This window comes from Gouania willdenowi, chromosome 17 (assembly GCF_900634775.1).
Source record: "Gouania willdenowi chromosome 17, fGouWil2.1, whole genome shotgun sequence".
NCBI lineage: Eukaryota > Metazoa > Chordata > Actinopteri > Blenniiformes > Gobiesocidae > Gouania > Gouania willdenowi.
Window position 1 is genome coordinate 4,456,909 of NC_041060.1, and position 12,042 is coordinate 4,468,950.

Genomic DNA, 12,042 nt, shown 5'->3' on the forward strand with positions numbered 1-12,042 from the left:
ACTGCTTCTTTGTCACATATTGAAAAGGAAAACATTAAATACGGCAGAGAAAATGAGTATTTTATGAGCGGAGGAGCATAAAAATAAAAATAACGACTCAAGTCGCAGCAACAATGCCCCATCTCCATTAATTAGCTCTACGAGGGAGATTTATTTCCTCCTGCTGCAGCGCTGAGGATTTCCATTATTAGAGTTTATAAATCAGTGCTGACTGAGGCGTGACTACCTGTAGAAATAGCTTTTATTCATTAAAGCTGGTGAAAACAGGCTTTAGTTGCTCTTTAATTACATTCCACATCCAGAAAAAAAATAAAAACACAATCCGTGACAAACGGGAGTTTTGGTAAAACATACAAACGCAACAGTTTTTATTTTTCAAACACTTTTCCATCAGGAACGTTTAGTTTCCTTAATCTTAGCTCAACAGAACCAATAAGAAAAGCTTTTCCTTTCAAAAAAAGTAAAATAAAATGAATGCATAAAACAAAAATGTAAATGTAGTAAAAAACACTTACGCATGCTTAAAAAAACCCATACCTTATCTTTGAAACCCTTTACAGTTTTTTAGGGCTGTACTTTTTCTCAAAACTGGCAACGTCAAACTTGCGCAGGCAGCCTTTGTAGTTCATGTAGCGGATTTTACCAAAGATCGGCCTCTCAGCCCAGCCCTGGTCATGGATCCCACATATGGACCACATGCAACCTACACACACACACACACACACACACACGAGTGTGAAACACAAAGAACAAGCACATAATCGTTAGATTTTCCATGTTTTCTTTTTATTTTAATTTAAAAAAACAAAAAAATGAAATTCAAAGCATTTCACATTTTCATTTTTTGTTTCTAAAAACTAAAAATAAATGACGATAGAAACTACGTTTTCAAAGTAAGAGCGCGTATGAGTTTGCTTCCTTCCTCACTTTGGTGGGATCAACGTGCAGATCAGTCAAAAATCTCGTCAAAATAAAGTTCCTAAGACATTTTATCCTGGGTGAGAGAAAGCAGAGGTAGAAACACAGGACAGTCCTCAAACGCGCTCTTATTACCAAGACTGAATCATAACAGAACCTATAACCGCTAGAACGGACACGGGCTCGTCTGTGAACGGTCGCATTTACTGGTTCAATAAACAGGAAGAGATTCAAATTCTGATGTAGCTGGTTATGATTTACAGTCCACATAAACAGGACTGAATCATAACATAACCTATAACCGCTAGAGCGGACATGGGCTCATCTGTGAACGGTCACATTTACAGACCTTGGAGTCGCTGTTAGCTTAGCAATAAACAGGAAGTGAGGCCCAAGGCCAAGACAGGCTGACTTGATAATAATATATCATGTTTTTCTGCAGTCAGTGCCTTCTCCTCGTCCTTCTCTCTCTGCTCTGTTTCAGGTGTCGTGAAGCTGATGATGTCAGTTCCTAATCTGTGGTTCACGGCTCAACTAGTCTGAGACACTCTGATGTTCTATGTCTCCATCCTGTTCTGTTGGTCCTTCTGTCCACTAACCCCAACCAGTCGACGCAGATGGCTGCCACCCCTGAACCTGGTTCTAACGGAGATTTCTTCCTGTTAAAGGGAGTTGTTTCTTCCCACTTTTGCTAAATGCTTGTTCATAGTGAATCTTGTTGGGTTTTTTTTTTCTTTCTTATTAAAAATTTTATATTTTGATAAGCGCATTGAGATGACTTTGTTGTAACTTACGCTACACAAATAAAGTTGAGTTATTTTGAAAACTGCAATTTCCACATTAAAAATTTGGGGCTTTTTTTTCAACGTCTAAAGCTTTTGTTTGTAAAAACAGGGGAAAAAAATGTAAAATCAACCCAAAAGAAACCATTTTTTATAAAACAAAAAAAATATTTTAATTAATTAATTTTTTTCATTTAATAATAAAATTGAAAATTGAAATTCAAGGCATTTTACTTGATTATTTTGTTTTTTAGTGGATTTTATTTTGCTGTTTTTTTTTTTTTTTTTTTTTTTTTTTTTTCTTGTCTGCACATGCTTTCGAAGGTTAACACTACAAGAAGTGCAATCTTTTGACAGCAATGCATATTTTATTATTGCAATTAAATAAATTTATTTATTTCATTGCATAATTGTGACCGTCACCAGCCCTCCCTAGGGAAGGGTAAGAAATACTTTATTAAAGGGAGGATGTAAAAAGAGAGGGCAGTGTTACACCAAGGTGAGGGGTTGGAGGGGGGTGGGGAAGTTAGCAGGGAAGAGGGATACAAGATAGGATATGGAATGGGTGAGGAATAGTTTTAAGTGATGCGATGTGAAATTGTGGTTGTGTATATTGTGTTTTATTGTTGTGTTGTCAAGCCAGTTTGGTGACCAGTGTGTGGTTTAGGAATAATGGTGGTGGCTGTGAACAGAGGAAGAGGTGAGTGGAAATTCCATAAAACAGGTATTTGGGAACAACGTGTCTAAGGTTGAGCCCAGTATGAGTGTTATCCCACAGCCCAAGGCCAGTGCATCCATGACAAATGTATTTCCAAGTACCGCCACTGCAAAACCCAAGAGCCGCCCCCGGGCCCGAAGAAGCAGTCAGGCCAGCAGCAAGAGCAGGCAGCCTAAGGGCCCCCGGCGACCACCCCACGGCCAAGCAGTCCCCCGAACGCCCCCAAGATCCCAAGCCGAGAGGCAGCCATCGCCCCCCCCATACACACCCGAGAAAGCCCCAAGGAGCCAAGGACCCAGCGCACCACGCCACCGATCCCACCCCCAACCCCCAGACCCCCCACCCCATCGACCCCCCCACCCCCCCCACCCCACCCCCGCGCCCAACCCCCCGAGGGGAGGGCGCGGGGGTTTTCTAAAAACTAAAAATTGAACGTTAGGAGACAGAAACCAGAATTCCCCCCAAATTTTTTTATATTTTGGCGAGTGGAAGTTGCTGTTTTCAAAATAAGAGCACGTTTGAGGACAATGCCGTTTCCCTCGCTCAGACTAAAATGTATTTGGAACTTTGACTCTAGTGTGACTTTTGACTGCAGAAATCTGAGGGAGGAAGAGTTTTTTCTTCAACGTGCTCTTACTTTGAAAACCACAACTTTTGCTCGCACAATATGAAAAACATGTATTTTAAAGTAAATTCAGAAGAATAAGAAAACCAACCTGTGTTTACAGTTGTCTAGTCGACCCCGATAAATTAAAATCCCATGAATTTGAATCTTAACTTTTGAATTCTAAACTGAAAATGGAATATTTGTTAATTGGTTTTCTCACCAACGAATCCGTTGGGGTCCTGGCCGTCCAGCTCGTAGCGGTCGTTGAGGTACAGAGCAAAGGACAGCGCCTCCTCTGGTGAGGATGTCCACTCCAGGATTTTTTTGGCCCAGTACATCCTCAGGAACCCGTGCATCTTCCCCTCACTCACCATCTGGTACTGGAGGAACCACACCATAAAAACATTTTTAAAAAGGTACGGACTGGAAATTACAGCTGGAAACTTTCAATGGGAAATAACAAAATAAACCTCGAATTAAAACAATTTAACAGGAAAATCAAATAGAGCTGGGAAAATATATTTCAGCATCATCGCGCTAACCTATAGCTGCTGGAGACTATTATTGTTTTAAGTCGTACGCATTGCATTGTGGGATGTGGAGTCCTGTAGACAAATGCATAGAAGTGTTTTCTTTCATTCTTACTGTGATTTCTTTGTTTTTTTCTCTAAATAAGGAGGAAAATGATTGGTTCGACTCCATCTTTGTTCTACTTTGCTCGCAGTACATCGCGATCTTTCCGTGTAAACACCAAAATAAACATCCATCATTGTTTTGCTACAACTTTCAATGAAAACAGCATAAATGTGTGTTGTTACAAAAACATGAATAATTGTAAAGTTCTTCTTACAAATAAATGTTTTCCATTGTAATGGTTTTTAATTGTATTATTTTGCATATTTATCAAACTTTATTTATATTGCACCTTTTGTAGTCCAAAGGGCTTTACAGAATTATACTAAAGTGATTGACAAATTTTAAAATCATTCATTTGATTTAATAAAATAATTAAAAAGATGGCAAATAAGTCAGAGATAAAAACAAAGCAGAGAAAGAAGGAATTTGTAAAATATAAAACATAAAAATCAGCCTAAAAACTGTAAAAATTAGAAACGACAATAACTAGAATATTTGCATTTCCTGAAGAAAATGCACCTAAGGATGCAGATCAAGCGCTATATTAGCATTAGCCTAGAGTTCGCTTAACATTAGCATTAACTTAATATTAGCTAGTATTAAAATTTGCCTAACATTAACATTAAGCTTAGCTAGCATTAACATTAACCTAACATTAACATTAACTCGCATTAGCAATAGCTTAATATTAGAATTAGCCTAGCATTAGCATTAACTGGCAATAACTATCTTTAGCATTAACATAGAATTCACATTAGCATTAGCCTACCACTACACTTTAACTAGCATTAACCTAACTTTAGCATTAGAATTAGCATTAACTAAGGATTAACCTTGCAGTTGCTTAGCATTAGCATCAGCCTAACATTAGTAGCCAATGAACTCTCTGTGAATTAATGCACAAAATATGATGAAACTTGTTGAAATAGGTTGAAGGATCTAATAAATTATTTAACATATCAATAATTCAAATAACATAATAAGCATAAAATATTCAACATTGCTGGTTATTTCCAATAAACAATTCCCATCAAACATTTAGATTTTTGAATATTCCCTGGAAATTTTATGCAATTTTTCCATCCCGACACAGACGGATCATTATAGAACGAATCATTGTAGAACGGATCATTATAGAACAGATCATTATAGAACGGATCATTATAGAACAGATCATTATAGAACGGATCATTATAGAACGGATCATTATAGAACGAATCATTATAGAACAGATCATTATAGAACGAATCATTATAGAACAGATCATTATAGAACAGATCATTATAGAACAGATCATTCCATGTAGTACCTGAGCAGCGTTCCACAGTTTGTCGTGTGTCTCTGCGTTCTCCAGCTGCTGCAGTGTATAAATGTACGGCCTCTTGTCCTTGGCGTGTTCTCGTAGCGTTTTCTGAGCCCATTCGTACGCACCTGACACACACACACACACACACACACACACACAGCACGGTCACACCTCCTCCTCCAGGACCCGACCAATGAGAACAGACGGGTCAGGACGGGACACCCACCCTCCACTTTATCATATTTGTCGTTGTAGAAGCAGAAGTTGTCTGTGAGCTCACGTCGAACCACCAGTTCCTCCAGGAACGGAGCCACTGACGATCCAAACTTCTTCCCGTTACGCTGGACCTGCAGAGCCACGTGCTGAGCAGAAAGATGCCCTGATGGGAGGAAGTAGAAAATAAATTTTACAAAATAAGAGACGTGTGCAGTGATGGGAGGAACCGATGTGTTCCTGTACTTCAAAGAAATAATAGTTAATTCCATTTCAGGAAGTGAATTCAGTATTTTCTGTCCTTTTTCTTTGTGTAACTCATTATTTTTAACTAAATCAAACCAAACCCTCAATCACATGTTTATGTTTTGGGACAATATCACACATTTCCTCCATATTTTTCATAGCAAAAAAAATGTAATCTTTAAAAATAAACTAATCAATTTAATGAATCAAACAAATTTTCAAATCAAATTTAGATTTTCATTTTAAAATCATTATATTAATATAATGAATGTTTTTAATACATAATCACAAATATTATTTATATATTAAAAATATTTAACATATTATAATGTTAAAATATATAACAACAGTTAGATTCAGTAAATCTAATAAACAATTAAAGGAAATAAACAATAATTCAAAAATACATCAAATTAACTAAACACATAAAAATAAATATTATTCACAATATTACATTTTACTTTTTTTAAAAATGACATAATATTCATTAAATAATATTCATAGCTAAAAAAATAATTTACAATATTAAAATCATTAATATAATGAAAGTTAACATATAATCACATAAATATAATTTATACTGTATATAAACAAACAAATAGCTTATATCTATTAGTTATATATATATATATATATATATATATGTAGTATTTGCCATTACAAATATTTAATTATAATGTTAAAATGTATAAAAACAGACTTAACCGTATTTCGCATGCTTGACACCATAAGTTTATTAGCCTGTTTGACATCTGACAGACCATAATTTAATTGATTTCTTTAAAAAAAAAAAAAAAAAAGAAAAGCTTGTTTTTTTGTTTTTAATAATGTGACTGACCAAAGCGGATCCAGGGGGAGAGTTGACTCAGGGAGGGAGAGTTAGGGTCGTTTCTCAGAGTGCCAAACGTCTTTAGACGCACATCGATGAAGGACTTCAGCATTAGGAGGCCGGCCTTAGTGCCAGGCTCCGCCCACTTCGACTCTGCTACAGTCCTGTCAACGTTCAGTGAGTTCAGGGTTTCCTCCCAGTCCACAGGCTGTAGGGGGATATGAACTCATATTCATACGTTTGGAAGGTTCTAATGTATTTTTGTACATTTGTGGAGTAACGTCGTGTATTTTTGTTGTCATTCTATGTATTTTGCTGTCATTTTGTAATTTGTGTGTTTTTGAAGTAGATTTGCATTGTTTTAGTTGTAATTTTGTGTTTTTTGTCATTTTGTGTATTTCTGTTTTTTGTAATTTTGTGTATTTATGTGTTTTAATTCTTTTTTTGCCTCTTTCTTTCATTTCTGTGTAATTTGTGTTCATAGTCACTGTATTTTTGTTGTTGTTTGATATAATTTTGTGTTTCTGAATTCATTTTGTTCCTTTTTCTGTCATTTCTGTGTTTTTAGATTCATTTTGCATATTTTGTTGTAATTTTGTGCATTTTTGTAGTCCTTTTGTGTGTCGATATATTATGTATTTTATGTGTGTTTTTGAATTCATTTCATGTATTTTGTTGTCATATTGTCATTTTGTGTAATTTGCTTGTTTTTTAGGTGTTTTGTGTATTTTTGGTGGCAATTTTTTTTGCATTTTAAGTAATTTTGTATATTTTTCTCTCATTTTTTGTGTATTTTTGTTGTCATTTTATGTATTTTCTGTTATTTCTGTGTAATTTGTGTGTTTTTGGAGTCACTTTGCATATTTTTGGTTGTAATTTTTCAGTTTACAGTGAGTGAGTGAGTGAGTGAGTGAACGTACTTTAGCCGTCCGTGCAGCAGTGTAGGAATGTTTCTCAACCAAAGGGAAACCAGTGAGAAACTCTGGTAATAGTTTGGTGATTTTGCCTCTGATGGTCCGAGCAGCATATTCCTGTTTCGGGGATGCGACCCAGCAGGGGACCACGTTATGGGCGTCGACCTGTGGGAAGGAAACAGAAAGTTAAAAAGCCTGTAAGGTTGTTTACATAAACTGTGAGTGTCTGACCTGTATGAGGGGAATGTCCTGGGGGAGGGCCTTATTAACCATCTCCAGCCACCTGATTGGTTCTCTGAGGGGGGAGAAGTCCGTCACCACGGCCCCAAAACGCTGCTCTGACACAAACCCAGGGAGGACTTCATCTGGAGCTCCATGGAGCAGGTGGAACTGGATATTCAGCTGCTTACATTCCTGTAAAAAAGTAAATACAGACACATTCTGACTTTATAAACTTCATATAGAACATCATAAATGTGTATAGATATAAATGTGCTAAACTATACACTTTTACAATAATGTTTTGTTTTTGTAATAGCTGCACTGTGTGAGTCCAAAAACAAAAAGCATGAAATGTCAACGAAAGTGAAAAAAGTGACAACAAAAACATACAATAAGAATCTAAAAAGAGATAAAATGACTCAATCAAACAAAACAACAACATGTATACATATTGACTCCAAAGACACACGAAAAGCCAAACAATTGACACAAAACCACAACAGAAATTCAGAAAATGAAAGAAAAATGCAAAAAACTACAAAAAAATAGAGAAAATGACTACAAAAATGCACAAATTGACAAGACAAGTTAGAAAAATGACAGAAAAATACACAAAACCACCAAAAAACAACAGAAAATGACTCAAAAAAATGCACAAATTGACTACAAAATGACAGAAAAATACACAAATTGACTACAAAATGACAGAAAAATACACAAAACCACAACAAAAATACAGAATATTACTTCAAAAATGCAAACGAAAATGAAAGAAAAACACACATAAGCACAAAAGAAAAACATAAAATGAATCCAAAAACACACATAATGGCTAAAAACTCACAAAACAACCAAATACTCTAGGCGCTTTCCTCAATAGTTTTGACTTCTGTCGACTTTCTTTCTTTAAAAAGTTAAAATCACTTTTTTTTTAAGTTTCTTTAGAATCTGCATCGTCACTGTAGCTGAATGTGATTGGATGGATATAAAACGATGATAATTGTACCTTTGAAACTTCCTGTAGTCCCTTCAGCATGAAGCTGTAATGTCTGAGAGTGGAGGTCTTTGATTTAGGAACCACCAAACAGAAGCACACGTGTAGAGGAAGTTCCTCCTCCAAAGCCAGCTGCTGAGCATGGATCAACGCCCAGTTATCTGACCATGACACAAGCATGACTCGTTAGTTATCACATGGCTGCGTGTGTGTGTGTGTGTGTTCTACCTTGGACTCTGTGGTCTCTCAGCATCCAGTACAAAACGGCCTCTGAGCCCTGTTTTATCTTCTCCGTGTCTGATATTAAACGTATTCGCCGTTTGTTGAACTCTGTCGGAGGTTTTTCTGATATTTCAGGTGCTGAGTCGACACTTTTCTCCTCCTCCTCTTTCTTCTTCTTCTCTGTTTTCTGCTGTTTGGAGGCCGGCTTTGCGGCAGGAGCAGACGGCGCCTTGCGTTTTCGCCCCGACATGCTGCTCGTTACGATGAAAGAAAGGCGGGATTTTGGATTTTTAATAGTTTGCTTTAAGAGCGTCACAGATGCAAAGTATGACCTGCAAGAAAAACAAAAGGTTGTTTTTTTTCGACGATCACATGATTAAAAATGAAAGAGTTTGAGGATGGTGCTTACACTTATTTTTTTGTTCATTTTGTTTGTTTTAGGAAACAAAACATGAAAATTAACATGTTTTTACAGCTTTGTTTATCCTTTCTCTCCCCTTACGAAGAAAATAAACTTTTTTTTACAATTTGAGCACATTTTTGTTTATTGTATTTGATAATTAAAAATTATAATACATACCTATACATATATATATATATATATATATATATATATATATACAGTATATATGTGTAACTGAAAATTGCCAAATACAATGTTATCGTAGGAGTTCTGATTATTTTTCCAGGAACTCCTCCTAAGCTATTAATGCAGCACTAATGACACATTTGTCATCTCATAGGGACAATGTCAAGGATGTGCAGTTGACCTTTTTTGGAGCCAAAATGTCAAGGTCAAGGTCAAGGTCACGTCAAGTGTGAAAAAACCAAAATTTTCCTATCTCTACAAACATTTATAGTAGAAGTTTGATGCTTATATTTATGAAAAGCTCATCTCAAGTGGAGTAATTCATTTCCATGAACCAAAGCTGTACGACCAGTAAAAAGATTGGTAGAGGTCAAAGGTCATGACCTCACAAAAAAAAATACTTTTTCTTCCCTATAACTTGGCCACAAACACAAATTGAGATACAGTGCTCAGACTGGTACCATTGAACAACATTTCAATGTGTGACATTGACCTTCGCTCAAGGTCACATTTAATGTCAAGGTCAGTCTTCCTTTTTTTCCTGCATTATTACTTTCAATTTAATTAGTAAAAAGAACAACATAAATGGTCATTACTCAACATCTAAATACACACAATAAGATGTCTTTCACATGAACAATTCTATTTGACAATTTTCAATTTTTTTCAATTGCCAAATACATATTCACCTTGCGAATACGGGTGTTGCCTAGTTTTTACCCTTTTTCTACAACTTCACCAAATTTGCCATATTTTAACCAATTTCCATCACTTTTTCTGGCAATATTTTTGCTCCTTTTCATGCATTTTTGCTACATTATTCCCATTTCTGACAATTTTTAATCAAATTTCAATGCCTTTTCTGCAATTTTTTTTCCACTTTCAACACATTTTCAACAGTTATAAACCCTTTCCACCACTTTTTCACCTAATGTCACGTATGTTGACCCATTATTGTCACTTTTAACCATATTTCATGATTCTTTTTTGCCAATTCCAAGGAACTAAGAATATTTTTTAACAATTTCAGCCCATTTTGCTTATTTTTAACCTTTTTATGCAACTACACCAAACTTGCCATATTGTAACCTCTTTTCACCATATTCAATGATTATTTTTTTTTGCCAGTTTAACCACATTCATGATTTTTTATGCCCATTATTTGCCTGTTTAAACTAATTATTCCAATATTGACACTTTGAACCCTTTTTACCGCTTTTTCTGTCCATTTTTGGAGACTCTAATTTGCAACCTTTTAATCCATGGGTGTCACACATAATTGGGTTCAAGGGCCAAATACGGACCACTTTGATCTCAAGTGGGGCACAGATTTTAGGTGGGAAAATTAGCAATTTCAACATTATTTGTGTTTGTAATAAGTTTATTAAAATTGCAGGATTTTGGAAAGCAGAAAGATTTCTTCCAACAATTTGCGATTAAAGGTGTGGGAAAAACTGTGGAAGGGCTGAGATATCTATAACTGAATTACTTGGTATTTTTACACGATTCATGTTTTCTGTAATTTCAACTTTATCCTGAGGGGCCGTATTTCATGCTCTGAAGGACCGTATTTGGCCCCCCTGACCTTGAGTTTCACAGTCTTTAAAATCCCAACCCAATCCCAATCACTTTTAACCTATTTTATTTCTGATTAAAACAAGGATTTCCATCTTTAAGATGACGATACTATGGCCCAAATAATAGTAAACTTACTGTATAACAGTGGATATTATTCAGATGAATAAATACATGTGGTCATTACAGAAATAAAATATAAAGCCTGTGTGTGTGTGTGTGTGTGTGTGTGTGTGTAGTGAAAGAAAACGATTAAAAGGATGCAACATTTTAAGACCGGCTGGTGTTATAGATTAACTGGTAACTGTCATTAATTGGCGACCCACTTCCTTGGGGTGGCTAGTAGTTGATGCTAATCATGCTAACGGCTACACCCGTTGGTCACAGACTTCCGTTAGTCACCAGTTGTTCCACAACACCGGCCCTTTTCTTCAACGAAAACATATTCCTCATCAGTGTACATTACCTGCTCCTGATAATGTGCAGCATACGAGGAGAAGAACTTTAAATAAAACACACTCCGTCAGCCACGAACCGAAGAAGAATATCCGTGGAAATCATTAACGCACTGCACACCGTGTTTTCTCTTTCTTCCCTTTACACAACTTGTCATATGCGCCTGCGGGTGTGCGGGTTTTGTAACAATTTTTCTTTCAAATACAACTCGATTTCCCACAATGCACCGCCGAAATTTCTAAAGAGCATGCGCAGCGCAACTTACTTTCCTCTGTTCAGGTGCGTGTTGCGTTCGCTGACAAAAGAATAAACGTTTTTCTCATATTTGTCTTTGCTTCATTTAAAATACGTTTTTTTTTTTTTTTTTTTTTAAATGTATAAAATCTTTTAAATAAAGATGTTTTTATTTGAATGAATATTTGTACGATACTGTTGTCCCCGTGTTTGCACGTGTTTTTGTAATTTATTGTATCTTTAGTTTCACAAGGTTTCCCCAGTTTGTGTGTGTTTTTGTTTTATGATTTCGTGTTATTTAATGTATTCATGTTGTCTAGTTTTGTTGCTGTTTAGTATATTATGTCAGCGTATTTGTGTGTGTGTGTGTAATATATTGTATACATTTCCGGTCAATTTGATGTATTTTTGCTGATACTTTGTGAGGTTATTTAAATGATTTTTTTGTGTTTTTGTTGTTCTTTAGCACATTTTTTCTCTCATATCACTTAACACAGAGCCCCAGAAATTACATGGTGGGAAAAAAAATGTTTTATTTGTGGCCACAAATTAGTATTATTATTATTTTTTACTATGTCATG

General features: G+C 35.7%; 1 protein-coding gene across 1 annotated transcript; it reads right to left on the reverse strand.

Annotated features, from left to right (window-relative positions):
• Positions 1-285: 285 nt before the first annotated feature.
• On the reverse strand, positions 286-11,440 carry cpdp (CPD photolyase). The gene is made up of 10 exons (XM_028472930.1): positions 11,238-11,440; positions 8,614-8,939; positions 8,398-8,546; positions 7,401-7,583; positions 7,176-7,334; positions 6,265-6,463; positions 5,194-5,346; positions 4,971-5,092; positions 3,246-3,405; positions 286-703 (listed from the first exon to the last, which is right to left on the reverse strand). Exons 1-10 carry the CDS (start codon positions 11,258-11,260, stop codon positions 555-557), a joined length of 1,623 nt encoding a protein of 540 aa, XP_028328731.1. The 5' UTR covers positions 11,261-11,440; the 3' UTR covers positions 286-554.
• Positions 11,441-12,042: the final 602 nt, after the last annotated feature.

Coding starts and splice junctions, on each gene's coding strand:
- cpdp (XM_028472930.1), bottom strand. CDS start 11,260: ATGCTGCACATTATCAGGAGCAG. Junction 6,464..7,175: donor CTGCTGCACGGACGGCTAAA/GTACGTTCACTC, acceptor ATCCCCCTACAG/CCTGTGGACTGGGAGGAAAC. Junction 704..3,245: donor GGACCCCAACGGATTCGTTG/GTGAGAAAACCA, acceptor GTGTGTGTGTAG/GTTGCATGTGGTCCATATGT.